This window comes from Dipodomys merriami, unplaced genomic scaffold (assembly GCF_024711535.1).
Source record: "Dipodomys merriami isolate MVZ:Mamm:240054 unplaced genomic scaffold, mDipMer1.0.p SCAF_7, whole genome shotgun sequence".
NCBI lineage: Eukaryota > Metazoa > Chordata > Mammalia > Rodentia > Heteromyidae > Dipodomys > Dipodomys merriami.
The window spans coordinates 55,978,692-55,998,794 of NW_027206290.1; the positions used below are offsets into that span (position 1 = coordinate 55,978,692).

At 50.8% G+C, this 20,103-nt stretch overlaps 1 protein-coding gene across 4 annotated transcripts in view; it reads left to right on the top strand.

Moving 5' to 3' along the window:
• Rrbp1 (ribosome binding protein 1) overlaps positions 1–16,845 on the top strand; it is a 72,681-nt gene extending 55,836 nt beyond the window's left edge. For 2 of the 4 annotated variants that reach the window (XM_070006700.1, XM_070006701.1), the window contains exons 8-24: positions 602–740; positions 2,380–2,549; positions 2,677–2,711; positions 5,998–6,088; positions 6,901–6,993; positions 8,834–8,926; positions 9,014–9,097; positions 9,240–9,329; positions 9,894–9,986; positions 10,363–10,434; positions 11,373–11,468; positions 12,082–12,165; positions 13,936–14,052; positions 14,706–14,789; positions 15,200–15,298; positions 15,678–15,821; positions 16,310–16,845. In XM_070006700.1, the coding sequence (XP_069862801.1) occupies positions 602–740; positions 2,380–2,549; positions 2,677–2,711; positions 5,998–6,088; positions 6,901–6,993; positions 8,834–8,926; positions 9,014–9,097; positions 9,240–9,329; positions 9,894–9,986; positions 10,363–10,434; positions 11,373–11,468; positions 12,082–12,165; positions 13,936–14,052; positions 14,706–14,789; positions 15,200–15,298; positions 15,678–15,821; positions 16,310–16,345 (1,620 nt within the window). In that variant the 3' untranslated portion in view covers positions 16,346–16,845. The remainder of the gene's footprint in view (positions 1–601; positions 741–2,379; positions 2,550–2,676; positions 2,712–5,997; positions 6,089–6,900; positions 6,994–8,833; positions 8,927–9,013; positions 9,098–9,239; positions 9,330–9,893; positions 9,987–10,362; positions 10,435–11,372; positions 11,469–12,081; positions 12,166–13,935; positions 14,053–14,705; positions 14,790–15,199; positions 15,299–15,677; positions 15,822–16,309) is intronic. The other 2 variants (XM_070006702.1, XM_070006703.1) reach the window with 2 other exon arrangements.
• The last annotated feature ends 3,258 nt before the right edge of the window (positions 16,846–20,103 follow it).

Here is a 20,103-nt window from a genome sequence, read left to right on the forward strand (position 1 = left end):
GGGGAAAGAGTCAAAAGACCTTCCTGAGGAAACTACTAGTTTACTTCGAATCACTAATTTTGGACTCAGGCTGTACACTTGTATTCACAAATCACCTGAGAATATTAAAATATTAAAACACCCCAGAGAAGTAGGAAAGGAACAATGGAGTAAAATTGTGCAGTTTGAGAGCATTCAGAAATAAGAGATCTTAGCCGGGCGCTGGTGGCTCACGCCTGTAATCCTAGCTACTCAGGAGGCTGAGATCTGAGGATCGCGGTTCAAAGCCAGCCCGGGCAGGAAAGACTGTGAGACTCCTATCTCCAATAAACCACCAGAAAACCGGAAGTGGCGCTGTAGCTCAAGTGGTAGAGCGCTGGCCTTGAGCTGAAGAGCTGAGGGACAGCGCCCAGGCCCAGAGTTCAAGCCCCACGACCGACAAAAAAAAAAAAAAAAAAAGAAATAAGAGATCTTTCTTGACAGACAAATCAAAGACTACCACACAGGGATTTAGTAGGCAAAGGAAGGCCATGTGAAGAACTTTGACCTCTTCAACCTCAGAGTTGATGAAGGCCCAGTCTCCTCCCTTCCTCACAGCCCTGTTTCATCCCTCCTTCCCCAGGCATCTCATAAGGAAAGTGAGGAGGCTCTGCAGAAGCGCCTGGATGAGGTCAGCCAGGAGCTGTGCCGTACACAGACCAGCCATGCCAGCCTCCGAGCAGATGCTGAGAAGGCCCAGGAGCAACAGCAACGGATGGCAGGTGAGGATGGTGTCCCTGCGGTCCCTGCTACCGGAAGGAGCCAGGGGAGTCTGTTCACTGTTGTCCTACCGCCAGCACCACGGCACAGTGGGCCAACTCTACCCCTTGGAGAGTTGAAGAGGCTGGGATTGCCCCCCCCCCGTACCCCCTGCCCCGGTGGGGGCAAGCCAGTAGCAGACTGCCCTCTAGGTGTGCAGAGTGGACATGAAGTGGGGCCGTGAAAGGTCTGCAAAGGCTGGATAGGGCACATGGCGCTGGTGAGAGCCAGTGCCATGGCTTCTGGACTATCAGTGCCTCCCATAAGGTCAGAATCACAGCAGTGCTTTCTACCCAAAGACTTAATCTGTGGAGGGACAGATAAATCTATGGAAGGATGGTAGGTGTGGCTTCCAGAGCCCCATGTTTTATTTTATAGCTCCTCAGCTCTGCTGTTATGGCCAAATGAGGCAACAAACAATGTGGAATGAACCCTCAGGGCTGTTCATGACTGTTTAAATGAAGCTTCATTTATTAAAAACAGGCAAGGAGAAGAGCAGCCTGTGGCCCATTTGCTGGTCCCTTCTCTAGAAGGCTAAGTGTGGCTTTAGTCATGGGAGGCTTCTCTGAAGTAATAGAGAGGATCTCTTAAACCTAGATGCGAATGATGATTGGGTCAGGCCCAGAGGGGAGCAAGCGCAGAGCTCTTGAGAAGTGAATCAGCTTGAGCATGGTCTAAACAAGCAATGAGGTAAACCTATGATTAGCATAGGGCCTAATGGGCAGGGGCTCACCTTTCCTGTGAGGAGTAGTGTGACAGGAAGGTTTGGGGACCAGGGACAGAACAGTCTCACCTGCACTTCTGGATACTGTGGTCCTGGCTGGAGAATGGACAACAGGGACAGGTGTGGCCCGTAGAGAACAAGGACAAGGTTCTGCAGTGGTCCAGCCCCAAGCCTCAGGGCTTGGTCCAAGAAGCTGTAGAGGTGGTAATGGGGACAAATTGGCAGAGATGACAAAGGGTGAGAGAAAACAGCAGCCAGGATGAGGACACCTGGGAGGTTGAAATCCTGATTGTGAGTTGCCTGGATACAGCTTCATTTAGAATTTGCAGGCAGCAGAGCCTGGGGTTATGAATAAGATTGGGCCTTAGGGGAGGGTGTCACAGGTGCATGCCTGAGCCACAAGCAAAGCTGTGGGACATCTAAAATCAACTGAAGAGGAGGGCATTTGGTGAGGAGAAGGGGGCTCAGGACAGGTCCTGGGTAGGCTTGGTTGGTTGGGTCCACATAGTTGCTTAAAAGGAGTCTCTGGCAACTTGCCCCTACTTACTCTTGGTCTCAGCTGATTTGAGGCAGAATGAGCTAGAGAATGAATCTTTAGAAGCTTCAGCATATACCCAACTATAGATCTCCATCATTTTCTTATCAAGGGGTCTGTGGGCATTTCATTTTACCTAATGATCCTCAAAAGTGCCATTGCCAGGATATAACTTTCCTTATATCACCCTCAGTACTCATGAGAAGCTCCATTGGTAAGAAGGGGTTCTAAAACCTGTGGGCACACAGGTGTGTGCCCACACTCATGTGCCTGAGGAGAGGGGCAGCAGTTTGAGCTGTCCACCCCAGGCCCTGACTTCTCTCTTACTTTCCTTTTGCAACAGAGCTGCACAGCAAATTACAGTCTTCCGAGGGAGAAGTGAAGAGCAAGTGTGAGGAGCTGAGTGATCTCCATGGGCAACTCAAGGAAGCCAGGGCAGAGAATTCACAACTCACAGAGAGGATCCGGTCCATCGAAGCCCTGCTAGAGGCGGGGCAAGCCCAGGATACCCAGGTCAGCCCCTTCCCAGGCTGACAGGAGGGGAGGGAGGACTCCATTGAGCAAAGGGCCTCTTGCCCTGACTAGTAGCTGCACAAGTGAGCCTCATGGAGACCAAGGAGATTTCTGTGTCTCGTTCCAGGCCATCCGAGCTGAGGCCGACCAGCAGCAGACCCGGTAAGCTGGCAAGGTGGAGGGCTGAGGGACTGCTGGGCTCCTGCCCACTCAGTTCAGCCTCAGCACAGAGTGACCCTGGGCCTCTGTGAGCTGGGACATTGATCTGGTTGCTTGAGTTCCCTGGAGGAAGATAACCTTTCAGAAGTCTCTGTCCTATTCCTCTGTCTCCCTAGTGACTTGGAGAAGAGGACAGGTCTGGGTTGGGGGAAGAATGCAGCCTTGCAACGAGTCCTGTTTTAGTCAGTTTTCCATCGCTATTTAACAGACTTTCTTTAGCTGGATATTCTGGGGAAAAGGATTTAAAGGCAGAAAGTCCAAAGTCAGAAAGTTCCATGTATTTAGCTTGTGGTGAGAGCCTTATGGTGAATGGCCTAATGCTGTGTGCAAGGACGGGAGGTCACATGGCAAGACAGAAAACCAGGGACAGGAAGGGGCCAGGCTTACTCTTTTATAACAACTCACTCAGAGAAACCAACTTACTCAAAAAAAAAAACCAGCATCATTTCCTCCTTGGGACAACGCCCCCAGTGACTTCACTGTGTATGTGCCAGTAAATAGGGCTTGAATGCAGGGCCTGGGCACTGTCTCTTAGCTTTTTTTGCTCAAGGCTGTCATTTTACAACTTGAGCCACAGCCCTACTTCCAGCTTTTTGATGATTAAGTGGAGAGTCTCACAGACTTTCCCGCCTGGGCTGGATTTGAACCACATCCCTTAGATCTCAGCCTCCTGAGTGGCTAGGATTACAGGCTTGATCCACCAGGGCTTGACTCTGTCACTTCTTAATACTTCCACGTTGAGGAACTAATCTTCCAAAATGCTGAACCACTGGGGGAAAGAGAACACTCAAAGCACAACCAGCTCTGTGCTCAGTCTCAAAAACCCAAACTCATTTGTGTGGAGGGTGGGAGCTACCTCAACAAGAGCAGATGTCCTGCCACTACTCTTCATCTTTCCCACTGGGGAAGGATTAGCTGGTCAAAGCTTCCTCGGTATTTCCAAAACAAAGGATTTTAGGGACTGAGGCCAGTAGTTCAAATTGGAAGTAGATAGATATGGTCAAGGCTTTCTGCTGCCACCCATATTTGGGATGTTGAAGCAGTTTAGCACTGATTTGATCATGCTACAGGGCTGTTTTTCCCTTGTCTGTGAGTTGACTTCACCACTGACTAGACCTTGTTTTCTGTCAGTGTCAGCAGTCCTAGCACCAGGCCCTGTTCAGAGACTATTAGTTTGCTGTTGCCTTAGCAACAGAGCTGACACCTGGGTGGGGTGGCTCAAGAGTCCAGAGTCCTTGTGATCATTACCTCTGAGATGTTCACAGATACTCACACCTCCTGGGTGTGTCCCAGCTACATGTCCCCAAAGCAGCTGTGTTGGAGAGGATGTCTTCTATCCTCCATCCCCCCTGCTTATGTTTGGTTGTGTCCTAGGCTTTCAACAAACGAGGTGACTTATCTTGGCCATCATTGATAAAGAGTTGTTTATCTTCCCATATGCTTCTCAGCAAATTTTTCTCCTCAGACCACAGCTAGTGTTCCCTGGCACCCATTGGGATCTGTTGTTTGGAGACCAGAGGAGGAAACTAGAACTCTCCTCCTTTCCCAGAAGGCATGGATGTTCATATTTATGAGGGAAGAGAGGCTGAATTCATTTGCTTATTTTTATTTTTCTCTTGCATTTTAAGATTAGACTTTGAAACTGGGCGTGGTGGTGCATACCTGTTGATTCCACCCTTGAGAGGCCAACAAAAGTTCTGAGCCACATAAGACCCTGCATTAAAGAGCAAAGATTAGATTCTTGCACCACACAGCAGATTACTAGCATAATAATTTACATAGCAAATAGGATTGATTTTAATTTTTTGTATCATGCAAAAATATCTGGCAGGAACTGGCTTATATCCTTTTCTGTTTATCTGTAAGTTGTCTAGGCTAGACCACCCTGTTCGGATAGAGAGGAATGGATGATTGAGGTCAGTTCTGTAACTTGGGAGTGACTCCTGGTGTGGGGTGTGGACTATTATCAGTGTGTTCTTGCCACATAGACTCCTTCAGGTCTTATTCTGGAGACACTCTGGGGTTGTACACTCTGGAGGTGGCTTGCTGGAGGAGGCTCTTGATTTGAGGGAGATCTTAGGGGTTCTTCCCGTAGAGCTTTAAAGGTAGGGTGAAGGTACCTGAGGTCCTGAAACCAATCAATGTTCAAGCAGTTGGCTAGGGTTTTCAATGAGGGCCACTGAATTCAGGATAAACATATGAAGCTTGCTCAAGAGTGCTGGTGGCTCACTCCTGTATCCTAACTACCCAGTAGACTGAGATCTGAGGATCTCAGTTCAAAACCAGACTGAGGAGGAAGGTCTGTGAGATGCTTATCTCCAGTTAGCCACCAAAAAATGGGAAGTGAACTTGGAGTTCAAATGGTACATTGAGCAAAAAAGCTCAAGGATAGCACCCAGGCCCTGAGTTCACGTGTGTACGTGTGTGTGTGTGCCTGTGTGCGCATAGACACACACGTGCTGGAGTCCATCATCAAGATGGTAAGGATGGCCACCTTGATTGCTAGGCCTGACATTATGGTCAATTAGTGTGCAATAGAAAGGTGGTTTTCAAAAAGGCTTTGACCATGGCTTCCCAGGAGAAACAAGTACATCAGGTCCCCATCTGGCTGGCAGTAGTAGCAGAGCCTTCCTTTACCCGGCTAGTGGCAGCTCCCCCTCATGGGTCTTCTTCCTGAATCTGGGTGACTCTTGGGATTGCTTATTCAAGCCAACATTGGCTACTTCTGGGTTTTAGGTTTCATACATCTTCGGACTTCCCTGTCTGTCTTCTAAATCTGAATGCAGAAGGGGGCATGTTAAAGTGTCCATTGGAAATGTTCCAGTTTTCGTAGCAGCATCAACCACTCACTGCTCGATGGTGAGGGTAGACAAAGCCCAGTGGGTTAGTCCACATAGGACTAACACTTCACTAATCTCTCAATGGCAGGGGGTTCTCTCGGCTAAGTCCTCAGATCCCAGGAGAGAAGCCTTTGGGTTTCAGAATTAGAAGTTAGTGGCCTCTTGCAAACACCCAAGAGCAGTGGTGCCCAGAGTCCCAGTGAGTGAGATGGCAGCAGGAGTCTTCAGTTGGGGTATCTTCCTAGGAAGCAGAGCCGGGGACAGATGCAGCTGTGGGGAATGGGGCACTCCTTGCAGTGTGAAGTCTCAGGCAGGGCTTGGTGCCCTGGGCAGATGAAGGAGTCCTTTTGGAAATAGAGCCAAGGCTATGACCTTACTATATCCCCCAGACTCAAGGAGCTGGAGTCCCAGGTATTGTGTCTGGAGAAGGAGGCTGCAGAACTCAAGGAGGCCATGGAGCAGCAGAAAGGGAAGAACAATGTGAGTGATACCGCTGAGCTGGGGTGGGAAGAATAGGGTAGGAACAGAGTGAGGCTGTTAGGGAAGATCTTGAGGACAAGGACCCTGCCCCAGATTATCAGATAAAAAGAGGGCCCAGCTTGTTTGCCATACTCTTCCCTTCCTGCCTTGTTTGCTATGGGCTCCCCTCCCTCCTCCAGCCTCTTCCCTCTCCTGCAGACCACTAGTGGCTCCAGTGCACATTGTCCTTGGGGCAGCTTACATCATGCCTCCAAGCATGGTACCATTCCCGGGGGACACCGTGTGCCAGTTGGCCTGGCTTGTGACATGTGGTTACTCTAAGCATGTGAGTATAGGCTCATGCCGGAGAAGGGCCTGGAGGAACTGGACAGGTGACACACTGTCCCTCTCTGTGGAGGCTGGATTGGCCTTGGTCCATCCTCGTCACCTGCCCTGTGACACAGCCAGGGCTTGCTGGCTGCTGCCCTGTAGAGGCAGAAACTTCCCTGGGAGCATTCCAGGGCCAGAGCCTGCTGTTCAGCTGCAGGACCCATTTTTCTCTGAGGATAGAGCCTGAAAAGGTGTTCTCTCTTTCCTCTTGTGCTTTGGCCAGTCCCACATCAGGCTATAGCTCTTCACCTTTGTGTTGAGTGCTGCCCAGGAGAGGCCACATGTATGCAGGTCAAGGAAAAGACATTTTTGTCGCTGACCAGAGTGGTGTCAGGGAGGTTCTGGGTCCCACACTTGTTGATAGCAGCTGAGGAGTGTATAGGGGCCCTGTCTGCAATTGGATCCATATGGGCCATTGATATTTCCCTTTTCTCCCCACCCAGGACCTGCGAGAGAAGAACTGGAAGGCAATGGAGGCCCTGGCCTCATCTGAGAGGGCCTGTGAGGAGAAACTACGCTCTCTGACCCAAGCCAAGGTTAGAGCCCTGGCCAGCCTCAGACTGGCACCAATTAGTAGCACCTGCGTGGCTGCAGAAAAGACAGCCCTGGCCTCAGATCATCTCATAAATCCACATGGAAATGCTCAGGGCTCAGCATAGTGTTCCCTGGTGCCTGTTTTCTCCTTTCTTTTCTCTCCTGCTTTCCTTCTTTTCTTTCATTTTTCCATGAAATGGAGGCGAGAAGTATGTGCCCGGGTTTTCTCAGCTGCCCCTGTGTCACAGGAGAGGAAATGAGTGCAGCCTCCGCTTTGGAGGCTGAAAGGCCAGCCTTCCGGGAGCATGGTGAGCCCGGGATCAGTTTTGTGTTGTTTTAGTCTTGAGGTCATTTGAATGATCATGTTTCCCCTTTGGGCCCTCTGAAATCATTGCTCAGTAGGGGTTCTGCAAGTGATGTTTACAGTACAGCTCAGAGAGCAGGGCATCTTCACCAGTGAGCATTTGGGGACTGAAGTGTTTATGAGTCTCATGTGGCATTCTAGGCTTCTGGGAAGTTGGGCGCCACTGTGCAAGTGCTGACCAGGAGACATGGTCAGCAGCTAGCACCTTTGCCCCTTACCACTCGTTTCGCTCCATTGTGAAAGGTCATTCCCTCCAAGCCTTATTTAGTGGAAGGAATTTCTGTCCTGATGTGGTGAGCTTTGCAGTGGCCCAGTGATCCTCTTGCCTCATGAGAATATCCTATGAAGAGCTGGAGATAAGGCAAGAAGAAAGGCTAGCCTTCCACTGTGTGTTAGGGCTGGATTTAATTAGATCTCTACGATTTGTCATCCAAGGGCCTTTGACTCCCATGACTAGAAGGCCTGAGTGGCATCAGAGTCAGAAGTCACAGGTCCTCCGCACACTCAGAAGCCCTGACATGCTCTGTGGGTCACTGGGGGAGGCGCTGCTTCTTAGGTATGAGTCCAAGCCAGGGGTCCTGTGGTCAGGGCAGGTCCATTTCAGACATACTCCACATAGAATGTTCCAGCTATTGTTCAGTAGTGCCACACTCCCAATAGCTCTATTCCAGTTCCTGATGCCACCCTAAGGTCCCAGGCTGTGCCCTGGGTGAGGCCTGGCTGACAGTGGCTTCTATCTGCTGGTGGCAGCTTATTAGATGAAACTTCGTTCTAGGCAGAAGTCTCCTTCAGCCATCTCACAAGGTGGAGTGGGCAGGGCGCTCTGTGGTCCTCTGCTTTGCCTAACGGCTCCTTTGGCCCTTCTTGACTGCTTTTCTTTTGTCATACTTTTGGTGGAGGACACTGGGTTGTTCTCTTCAAGGAGGAGCAGTACAGGAAGTTAGGCCTGGCAGGACATAGGGAATAGTCAAGCTTTGGAGAGGCATGACCCCAAACAACTTCCCCTGTGTTGTCTGAGTCCGTTTTCTTCCTCTGCCAAGTGGAAATTTGATCCTCTCTCCCTCCAGGGCCGCTGGAGATGAGCCTTCCCAGCTGCTATTCCCATTTGGCAGTGGCTGTAACCAGAGTGGGTGCTGGGGGTGTGGGGTGGGGTGCTCTGCCTCTCCGCTTTCAAAATAGTGAAAGCCTCTTCTGCCCAGCTGCTTGCTCTAGCTCCACCCACCTGCTTGGCCCCTACATGTGTGGCCCTGTCAGCTGGCTTGGACAGACAGAAAGAGCTGGGAAAGTGAGAGCTGCTAGAGCCCCAGTTGTTGACGGGAGGTATAAGGCAACTTGCACCTACCACCCAGGACTAAGACCAGCCCTACATAGCCCTACCCCACCAGACTGGCTTCTGCTTTGGTTCTTGTCCTTCCCGTGAAGAGTCCTTCCTGGGATAAAGGTAAATGCCACCCTCTTCCTCTTCTTCACCCCTATAGGAGGAATCAGAAAAGCAGCTACATCTGACTGAGACCCAGACTAGGGAGGCCTTGCTGGCTCTGCTCCCAGAGCTCCCCATCTCAGCACACCAGGTAGGAGGCAGGGCGGCTCCCCAGGACTCCAAGGCCCCGCCGGAACAACTCAAGCCCCATTGTGATCACCGTGTATGTTCCTTACAGAATTACAGCGAGTGGCTGCAGGAACTCAAGGAGAAGGGCTCCGAGCTGCTGAAGAAGCCGTTGGCTGCCACAGAACCCTCCTCGGTACATGAGGCTGCTGGGCAGGGGCCTCGAGCAGGGTGGGCCCTGCACCAAGCTCTCCTTTTCCTAGGAGTGAGGGTTCCCACAGTTGTTTCAGCAGGTAGCTGAGGAAAGACTAACCAGACATGTCCTTCTCTGCCCTCAGGACCTGGCCTCCAAGTTGAGGGAAGCTGAGGAGACCCAGAGCACCCTGCAAGCTGAGTGTGACCAGTACCGAACCATCCTGGCAGAGACGGTCAGCAGTCAGAGATGGGCATTTGTGAACACTGGCTGGGCTTCCCCAGGGGCTGCCATGAGGGAGAGCTGTAGGAGATAAGGCAGGAGATAGTGAGGAATCTCACCAAAGCTTGCTAACTCTGGGTAGTTTGAGGCAGATTACGTCCCCTGACTGGGCCCCCATTTCTTTAGTTGGATGGTAAGGGGATGGATAAGCCTCTCTGATCTTCATTATTTCTGAGCTGAAGAGAAGGCTAAGTTGACAGTTTATCCTGGTGTCTTACACTGGGGAGAGCCTGGTTATATATGACAAGGAATGATGTGACAGGCAGCAACGAATCAGGCTTGCCTTGGGGTCAGCTTTTATGTAAAAGTCCTATAGTGATGGAAGTCCTAATGGCCTCATGTGGGTCACACTCCTTTCCCGGCATGGCTCTACATCTAGCACTTGAACAGTGGCCAGATTCTCAGAGCAGGGAGGTGCCAGCAGGTCGCCACGAGGAGCTATGGGGAAGATGCAGTGTGTGATTGTGGAGCTTCTGAGGAAAGAGAAGGACCATCTCAATGCTTCTCTAACTCCTAGGAGGGCATGCTCAAAGACCTGCAGAAGAGTGTTGAGGAAGAGGAACAGGTGTGGAAAGCCAAAGTAGGCGCTGCAGAGGAAGAACTCCAGAAGGTATGACAGTTGTGCATACTTCCCCAGGGCTGGCAGAGGCATTGCTGTGGGACACAGAGAAGCCAAACGGACTGTGCTATAAGTACACAGTTGGCTCCAAATTCTACAAAGTCCAGGAGGTTGATGGACAGATCATCTGTCACCTAAGAATCTTGGGTACCATGATTGGTGTTTTGTGGGGGGATGTCCTATAAGTCACATTAGTACGATGATAGCTCACTGATCACTAGAGACTCCTCCTCCCATCTCCATTGGAAGAGGCTGCCAAGGTGCCTGGCTCTGCCTGGAGGGGTTGGGTATGCACAGCTGCTTGAATCATCCCAAGATGATTCCCCCAGATCCACATGTCTGACAAGGCCTTTCCCTTGCTTGGTAGTCACGGGTCACAGTGAAACATCTCGAAGACACTGTAGAGAAGCTAAAAGGAGAACTTGAAAACTCAGATCAGGTATGTGGGGGTTGTGCTGAAAGCTGCTTTCTCTTGTCTGTGAGCCTCTTTGAAAGTAACATTACATGGGGGCGCTGGTGGCTCACGCCTGTAATCCTAGCTGCTACTCAGGAGGCAGACATCTGAGGATCGCGGTTCAAAGCCAGCCCAAGCAAAAAAGTCCCAGTGATTCCCAGTGATAACCTTATCTCCAACTAAACAGGATGTGGCGCTGTGGGTCAAGTGGTAGAGTACTAGCCTTGAGCACAAAGAAGCTGAAGGACAGTGCCCAGGCCCCGAGTTCAAGCCCCACACTGACCCCCTGTCCTTCCCCTCGCCCCCCCAAAAAAAGTAACCTTACTCTGACTACTTGAGTCATTTTTTCCCCATATGGACCATGTCTGAAGAGAAGCTGTTTTCTCCTGAGCAAAGATCTTGTCCTGTTTTCCTTGAATGTAGCATTTGCTACGTCAGTGGCCTGAGACAGCATGAGCCTATGCAGAATTGCCTATCCCTCTTCAGAATCAGGCTGTGTTTGAGGGGAACTGCTTCTCTTCCAGACACTACAGTGTGCCCCAGCTTTTCAGAGAGTATCTCTGGTACCTGTTTTTGCAACTCCTCAGGTTTGAGGACATAGCAGGACCCAGCAGTACCAGAGTTTGGGTGCCATCTTCAGTAAGGGGATCTCTTGTCAGGGATTTGTTAGTTATTGGCCTTGGGTTATTCAGTAGCTGAGTGCTCCAGAGCCCTAGCTCGCTAATCCTGGGCCAGCCAGTCTTGACTCTTGTCACTGTACTCCCTGTTGTTAATGACCCTCTACGTGTGTGTGTGTGTGTGTGTGTGTGTGTGTGTGTGTGTGTGTGTGTGTGTGTGTGTGTGTGTGTGTGTGTGTGTGTGTGTGTGTGTGTGTGTGTGTGTGTGTGTGTGTACACACACACGCATGATTTTTCATTATTCAGGTGCGGGAGCATACCTCACTACTGGAGGCAGAGCTGGAGAAGCACATGGCAGCTGCTAGCGCTGAGTGCCAGAACTATGCCAAGGAAGTGGCAGGGGTAAGTCCACCTACCTCAGGAACTCTTGTCTTTGCCCCATATAGCCCCTGACCAGCAGAGCTGGATTTTCCCCAAAGTAGCTCTTTAAAGGACACTGACTCTTGTCAGTGTGAGCGGTGAGGTCTGTTTTCAGGCTTTTTACTTAGAGTCCTGCAGACACTTCACTGCACTGACCTGTCTCAGCAGGTTTCAAAAGGGCAACTCCATGAGTAGGCAGGAGCAGTACTGGTGAGCCTGGCCTGCCCGGGGCAGCATTCTACATTCTAGGTTGCCCCTTCAGCAAGGGACGCTGCCTGGCTTGCAGATCCCATTTCTGGGAGGAAACGGATTTAAATCTGTTCCTGTCTTCTAACCATTCAGAAGCAGAAAGCATAAATCCAGTTCTTCCTGCCTTAATCTCGAATTTCTGGCCTTTTGCTAGTGAGAAATAACGTACAGTATGTAGGAAGGTTTGACATGGATGCACATCGTCTTCACTGGGGAAATGCTTGCTAGAGGAACCTCTGCCTGCTCGTGTAATTGTCAGCATTGGAGGTGAATGAACACGTTGAAGCTTATGTTTAGTTGCAAACTCACTGGAACTGGTATTTTCTTCTCTCCTTTTGCACCCAAGTTGAGGCAACTTTTATTAGAATCTCAATCTCAGTTGGAAGCAGCCAAGAGTGAAGCCCAGAAACAAAGCAGCGAGCTTGCCCTGGTAGGTAGACTTGGTGTCCCTGGCAGGGGAGTGTGATGTGGGGCTGTGTGTGAGATGAAGTTGCTGGTTGTTTGGATATCCACTCAAAGATTCCACTGTCGCCAGTAGTCTGTGACTGACTGACTCCATGGGGCCTCTTGCATGTTTACCCCAAGTTCTGAGCTGGTCTGTGGCTGCAGTACCAGAATGCTCCATCTCTATTTCCCTCTTCTGGCAGCCTGGTCTCTTGCACCAAGCAGTGGGAAGAGCTGTGGGGGTAGGCATACCTCGTGAAGCCATCTCATCTCCTATGAGCATTGGGAATGTGGTGTGACTCCTGGCACCAGATAGCCTAGGGGTCCTTCTTAGCCTGGCCACCTATTACCCTGTGGCTCTTGGCAAGTCCTTGCTTTCTGTGGGTTCTCCTTAGCTCAGATCCCTACCACAGGCTTGTGGGCCTGTGCCACAGTAGCCTAATGTCAGGCACTGGGTGCAGAGATGAAGCCCTATTCACTGATAGGAAGAACCCTGCTGTGCAGGTGGCCTGAGTCCTGTTTGGCTTGCTTGGTTTTCGGCCAAGTGTCTGAGCCCACGCCCTAGCTGCTTGGCCAGTTCAGCCCCTCCTTATTCATAGACCTGTTGGAGCAGGACTGCATGCAGCAGTCTGCCCAGCCACTGCAGTGTTCTCTCTGATTTGCACAGTCTTTTTAGAATGTCGAGGTTGCTGGGTGCTAGTGGCTCATGCCTGCAGTCTTAACTACTCAGAAGGCTGAGATCTGAGGACTGCAGTTTGAAGCCAGCTAGGGCAGGAAAGTCTTAATACTTTTATCTCCAATTAACTGCAAAAAGCTAGAAGTGGAGCTGTGTGGCTTAAGTGGTAGAGAGAGCCTTGAGCACAAAAGATCAGGTACAGCACCCAAACCCTGAGTTCAAGCCCCGGATTAGCAAAACAACAAAAAATAACTTTGAGGTGATTGTCAATATTTAGAAATTAGAAGGCTTTGAGTTACAATGTATTGACTTTTAAGAGACCTGTCTGGTTTGATGGGCTAGCATATTCCCAGCATCCTGGATCCCATGCCAGAGGTGGGTTTTTAGCCTGGATTTCAGGCTACTTCTTTCAGCCCTTGGCTGTGCCAGATCCGGAGGATAGGCCAGGAAGAGGGTGCACTTTAGGTGGGAGTGCATGCAGAGCAAATCTCCCACAGGTTCATGCTGTTGGACTTTTGGGAGCTGTTAGGGTGGCCCCGAGCACCCTGCCTCTTGAATGGAACCTGATACTATGTCCCATGGAGTATTTGTGCCTTAGAACTTTTCCAAAGCTCCCACGATGGCCTTGCTGCCCATCAAATGGGATCTGGGAACCTCTGGGCCACTTCAGTAGTCACTTGCCCCCGCAGTAGAACTGAGGAAGGGGACTATATTAGGCAAAAAGCTGTCTTTATTTTTTTTCTAGACCCTAGAGTGCTTTTGAGAGACCACATACTTGAAGGATAATTCAGGGTTCAGGCAGCAGCATCTCTGCCCCTAGGTGGGATCCCTTTACTTTCAGGAATCCTCCTGCTACTTCACTTTAAGCACATCGGTCTGGCTGGCCAGAGGCTTGATGTTTGGCTCAGATTTTGGCCCTTATCTCTGCCACCCTATGCAGGGATGAGGACTTGGGTGTAGGTCACCTGTAGGGGCCTTGGTAATGGAGAGCAGCTGTAGTTCTGAGGTGGGTGGGGATGTATGTACGAGGCTCCTACATCTGCATTTGTATTTGCACAAACCTGCCCCTCCCTGTTTCAGGTCAGGCAGCAGTTGAGTGAGATGAAGAGCCACGTAGAGGATGGTGGCGTGGCTGGGTCCCCGGCTATCCCCTCAGAAGTTCCCCCAGCCGAGCAGGACCCTATGAAGGTTAGGGTGGTGAGCTGGTACTTAGGCTTTTACTAACTGCCCCAGGTGGAGCTGTGTGGCTCTTCTGGCCCTACTGCTACTCTGTCCACCTGCGTGGCCTACTAAGGGCTGAGAAAGATGCAGTGCGAAGGGCAGGTGACCAAGCAGAGGCAGTGGGGGAGTGGGAGGTGCTGGTTCTTACAGAATGAGGGTGGCTGCAGTTTGAAGTCTGTGCCTGCTGAGCTGAGGGAGCAGCCTTTGGTTGTGTCTGCAGCCATAGAACTCTACTCCTGTTAAAATCCTTGCTGGGACATTTATTAGCAAGACATCTGCTCTACAGAGTTTAGAGCAAGGAACAGCTGCCAAAAGCTACCGCCAGAATGCAGGGGTACCTGGGACAGCCTCATGCTCTGAAGCATCTTTCTTGTCCTAGGGTCTTGTTAGAAGCTTCCAGGGTCACGAAGGTCCCCTTGGCATCTTTCCAACCTACCAGCTTCTCTAGTAGGGCTGGAGCACTGTCTTTCCAAAGGAAGAGTATTGGGAACAACTCATTGGGGTGATGGGGGAAGAGGGAACCCTGGAAAGTAGCTAGAAGGTGGGGCCAGTTGTTTCAATCTGCTCCAGGTCCCTAAGGACCCAAGAGAGTACTAGATTCTCAAGTTGTTTATTGTGTCTCCACACAGCTGAACACACAGCTGGAACATACAGAAGCCATCTTGGAGAACGAGCAGACGCGGAGGCAGCAGCTCACAGCCGAGTTTGAGGAGGTCAGGCTCTGCCCATCGGCCTCAGCCCATCACCTTTCAAGCTCAGTCTCCATGGAGTTAGTGGGTCATATCTGCCCCCACCAGACACTTGCTCTAATCCTGTTGTTAACCTCCAGGAGTGGCTAGAAGCTAACCAATGACCGGCTTCCATCATACTGGGACTAGGAGCGGTAGTAGGGTCCTGGGCAGGTGGGCATAGGGTGGAGACAACTAGCAGCAGGCACCTCATGGGTAAGTCAGCCTGCTGCGGTCAGGCTCCTGCAGGACTCCTTGTCCGTGTAGGGTCTAGCTGGCTTGGGCTGTTGCCCATTAGACTTGGGGTGGTTCCCCAGTGCCTAGGCAGGCCTCAACTGGGCTGGACAGCTGGTCCACTTGTAGGGTGTCTCATCCAGACCCTCCCCTCTGATAAGGCTCAGGCCACAGCGTGTCGATTACAAGAAGAATTGGAGAAGCTCCGAGCTGCTGGCCCCCTGGAGTCTTCAGGAACAGAAGAGGTCACACAACTGAAGGTAGAGGATGAGCCTGGGGCACCTCCTCAAGACTGTGGTCACTCTTAGCCTTGGATGTGGGGCAGTTAGTGGAAACCCATTCCTAGCCCAGGCACTGACTTTCCTCATTGGCAGCCAAAGGGAATGAGTTGTCACATGGCAATTGCTGCTCAGCACAGAGCAGATTGTTTTGGTTGGGCTAAGCCAGAGAGTTGTCTTGGCAGCACCGGTAGACAACAGGGCACAGGTAGTCAGCCCATGAAGTTCTCTGCTCCTCCCAGCTGACAATGCGTCAGAGAGCAGAAGACCTCTTCTGGAAGAAAGATGCCTGGGTGTGGGGGCCCCATTTGCACAGGGGGAGGGGGCTACCTGCTGATCCCTTTCAACCTTTAACTCTCAGGAGAGACTAGAAAAAGAGAAGAAGTTAACCAGTGACCTAGGACGGGCCGCCACCAAACTGCAGGAGCTTCTGAAGACAACCCAGGAGCAATTGTCAAAAGAGAAGGACACAGTGAAGAAGCTGCAGGAACAGTTGGATAAGACAGTGAGTCTGAATGTTGTACTGCCTGGGTTTGGCTCATGGAGGTGGGCCCTGTGCTCTGCAGGGTGGGCAGAAGTCAGCTGCTAGTAGGGACTGGAGGTGGTGCTTAGGGGCTTTGGGAAGTAGGCCAAGAGAGGGAGTGATGATGGAGATGGAGACTAATATGGTAACATGGGCATTAGTACACAGGCTCCTGCACCCAGGGAAACACAGTTCCTCAGCAAGAGGTCATGGCCAGCTTAGTCCTCATTCTGCAAGGACCCCTCCTCAAGCCAGCCCCCTTCCTGCAGGACCAGACATGCCCACTCACACTCCTGTATTCTTGGGTCTCTCCCATTCCATCCTCTGTCCCTAAGTCCAGACACAGCTGTGGATTGATACAGCCAGCCTGGGTTTGCTTTCTCTCAAGAGCCTGGACCTGGTATAGGGTGAGTGGCTGTGCCTGGGCTCCTTGCCAGTCCTTCCCCTCAAGTGTCTGTTTTTGTTTGCAGGAGGATGGCAGCTCAAAGGAAGGCACCTCTGTCTGAGTCTCTGTGGAAACTTCAACTTACCAAAATGCCTTACACATTCCTTACAAATAGAACAACCAATACAGCGTCATCCAGGCCCAAGTTCCAGTAGCCCTGAGAAGCCATTAGAGACGAGAGTCTCTTAGAACAGAAAAAAAATATTCCAGACCCTCCAGTCTGTAAAAAACTTGTCACACTTGATAAACACTATTCCTGGGAGCAGCCCTGGACCACCTCGAGCGGACGCCAAAGCCTCATCAACTCTGCCAGGCCAGGGTGTTCTGGGAGGCCGGGACAGTAAGGGGGGAGCTATGTCAATCAGTGCAATTGCCATGTATTTCACAGTGGGGTGGGGGGCCAGGAAGTGGCCAGACTGGGTGGTGAGTTCTCAGAGGCTGCAGAGCAGACTGGAAGGCTAGAGCCCTTATCAGCAAGGCAACAGTCCCTCACCCCTGGAGTTGCCAAGAACTGATGTGACCTGGATGTTAATGCCATTAAAACCAACTTGTTGCCCGGCACTCTTGTCTTGTGTATTCTGCTGGCACTCCCCAGTCTGCCTATTGGGTCCAGGATGAGAACAGAACACAAGGGCCTGGCCTCAGTGGCAGAGCCCAAGCGTGGGTCTTGGCTTCTCTGAAGTCAGGACCAGCCACTGTGTAGAATGGGAGTAATCCCCTCCCCCACCCCAGTGACTCTTAACCCCCTCAGGCTCCAGTGCCTACCGGGTAGGTAAGGGAGGGCCTGCGACTTCGAATGGTGATGTGCTCCTGAGGGCCTAAGGTTTCCCTAAGTAGAGGATGGCCTGAGCTGTCAGGTGAAGTGAGTTCTAAATGGTGGACCAAAGGCGTGGCCTGGGATGTGGGTAGACATCATGCCTCAGAAGAGGACAGCAGCTCACAGCTTGTCCTTTGCAGTAGAAGCCAACTTAGGTTCCTGTGATCCTCAGACCTATAAATGCCCTATGGCCCGTGACACTGGCCAAGGGGCATGCTGGGAAGGGATGGTGAATCTATCAACCAGTCTTGTCAAGGGGCTGTCTCCACTAAGTACCAGTACTATTTATCCCTGCCAAGCCTCCTGATTAGCTGGATTAGGCGGGGGCACAGCTGAGCTCTTGGATGGCAGTTCCTACGAGACAGCAGTATGAGGTGAGGGCGATACAGAGTGGAGTGTACCACTGCTCTGGGGCCTTCTTAGTTGGGACCATGACTCATTCTAAGGTGGCTGACTTGGGAAAGGTCATTGTGCTTGTGTGCTCTTGGCCTTCATTTTTTAGCAGCCTATCTATACACACAGCATCTGCCAGAGCAGGAATGCTGTCCAGTGAGACCAGAGCCAAACCTTAGGCCCTATACTACCCTGAGTTAGTGTCCTGGAAAAAGTCACGTTTAAGCTGGGGTTCACAAGGAAAGTACCACCTGGGGACTGGTGCAAGTGAGGGGAAGGAGAGGCTGAAAAAGACTAAAGGCCATGAGGCTGTACTGGGAAAGGTAGGAGGAGCCACCCGGGGATTTTGAGTAGTGTGAAGGTATCATACCTCTTCTAACTCTGGGAGGATGTGGAGAGGGTGCCCAGGTCTTGAGGCCGATGCTGGTTTCTGGCTAGAGTAAGGATCACCTGATAAAAGCCTGTGCCCAGCTCTACTTGGCTTTTGGGAGCCCCTGGTTCTCCATGTGAGGTGAACTGGCCCCTGTGGAAAGGAAGGCACCTCACCTCATAAGCTACCGGGCCAGGTGCCATCTCATCACTAGAGTATGGCACACTGTACCATGTGTGCGTAGCCTGGGTGTCAAGCCTGGAGAAAGGGCTTGCTTTCTGGAGATCCAGATCTAAATTGATGAGCCCTAAGAAAATGTGGCACCTCAGTATAATCTGTTTGCCTTGCAAACAGAACAGGAGGACAGGATGAAAAGGGCCATGGGAGAAGCAGAATTTCCATACAGGTGGCCATCCATATGGATGGTTTGAGCCTGGTGAGTGGGGGCCAGACCTGTCCCCTGACCCAGGATTCATGAACTGCTACCATGATTGGAGGTGTGGCTCAAGTGGTGGAGCTCCAGCCATGACCAAAAAAGCTAAGTCATCACTATGAGCCAGGAGCCTATGTTTACAATAAGCCTGTCCCCACCCACCAGACTGCACACTAAAAGCTCCCATCTGGGTAGATACATAGCATAGAGGTGTTCATTTTGAGGAAAGGAGAAAAAAGGCACAGGATGCTGGGGTTACCAAGCTGCTGGCTTTTTCTGTTCACACATGGTATCAGCCCTACTTGCTCCTCAGACCACCAGTGGGAGCTGTGTCCACCTGTGGGGGAGGAGACAAGACGAAGACAAGTACAATGCCCACCATGGGGCCCTGGAGGGCTGCCCTAGTAAAGAACCACTTAGAGGGAACTGCCTTCTGCACTTTAAGCTCTTGAAGCCCAGCAGCATTTCCCAGGCCAGCTAAGGGAGCCAGGCCTTTGCTTCAGTTAGTCCAGCTCCCCCAGAGGAAGAGCCTTAGCCAGACAAAGAGCTGCTCAGCTTGAGTAAGCTTGCCCTCATGCACCACCTTCCATATTCATACTCTTACTTCCTTATATACACATAATGCAACTAATGTCCCTTCTACCTACAGCCTGGCTGGAACCCAGTTCTAGAATCTGCAAATTTCAGAAATGAACTTGTATCCAATGATTCACAGAACAACAAACCTGTCAACAATGAAGTGTCCAGACCAAGGCAGTCATTCTGTAGCCAGGATACCACTAGCTAGCCTGTAACTGTTACCCAAGTCACTGTGTCCATTGTATTCTCAGAGATTTGCATTGTCAAGTACACCTCACAGTCAAGTTCTGATTGTTTCTCAGAACCATAAGCAAATTACCATTCATACATTTATGTGTTAAACCTTTTAAGATGTAAATGTGTTTTCTAGAAGCACAGTATACTTGCAGTTTGCTCCTAACCTGTGAGAACTCATCACACCAGACCCACCTGAATAGGAGTGCTGTCAGTACAACTCCTGGCTCGGACCTCAGCTACCTAAGACTTCCCCCAAAGCCCGAAATCAAACAGGTTCCAGATACATAAGTAACCATTAATGCCTTCCCCATTTCTAGAATAAGAATGTAAGGCTGTGTGTTAACAGACATGGGCAACTGCTTGAAACCTTTCCCACAGAACCCCACCCTTCTCATCTCCCTTTCCCCCTCCCCCGTACCCTTCCCCTCCCTCACAAGCCTGGACTTCTGAAGCAGTGGTGGTGATGGATGTGGGCCACATCCGTAAGCTGCAGCACAGCTGGAGGGCTCCACTGACAGGGCTTGTTCTTGACAAGGCAGCCTTGGGTGGTGACACTTCCTTGGTGTACTATTACCTATAGTCACTGAAAGCAGTGCTTTGCAGAGAAAAATAATCCACACAAATACATTAATGACACCATAGATTCAAGGGAAATCTCAAATAGTGTAATTAGGCAAAGTTCAGCAAAATAAAACACCATGAAGTGGGTTCTTGAAAGGGGTGGAGTGGGGGAAATGAAGAATAGGAAAATGTAATCAAGAATCAAATGTATATCCTACAAAATTAAGAAGAGTGAGGGCAGGAGGTATAGGGGAAGGACAGGTGAGACTGTTCAAAGGGGTGACATTAAGCAACATAGTGTATTCATAGAGTGCTTTGTTAAATGGCAACTTCTTTGTAAAACTACTTAAAGATAATAATAAAAAGAAAAAAAATCCAGGATGCGAAGCACCATTCTGGGCAACTCCGAAAGACAGGAAAGCACAATGC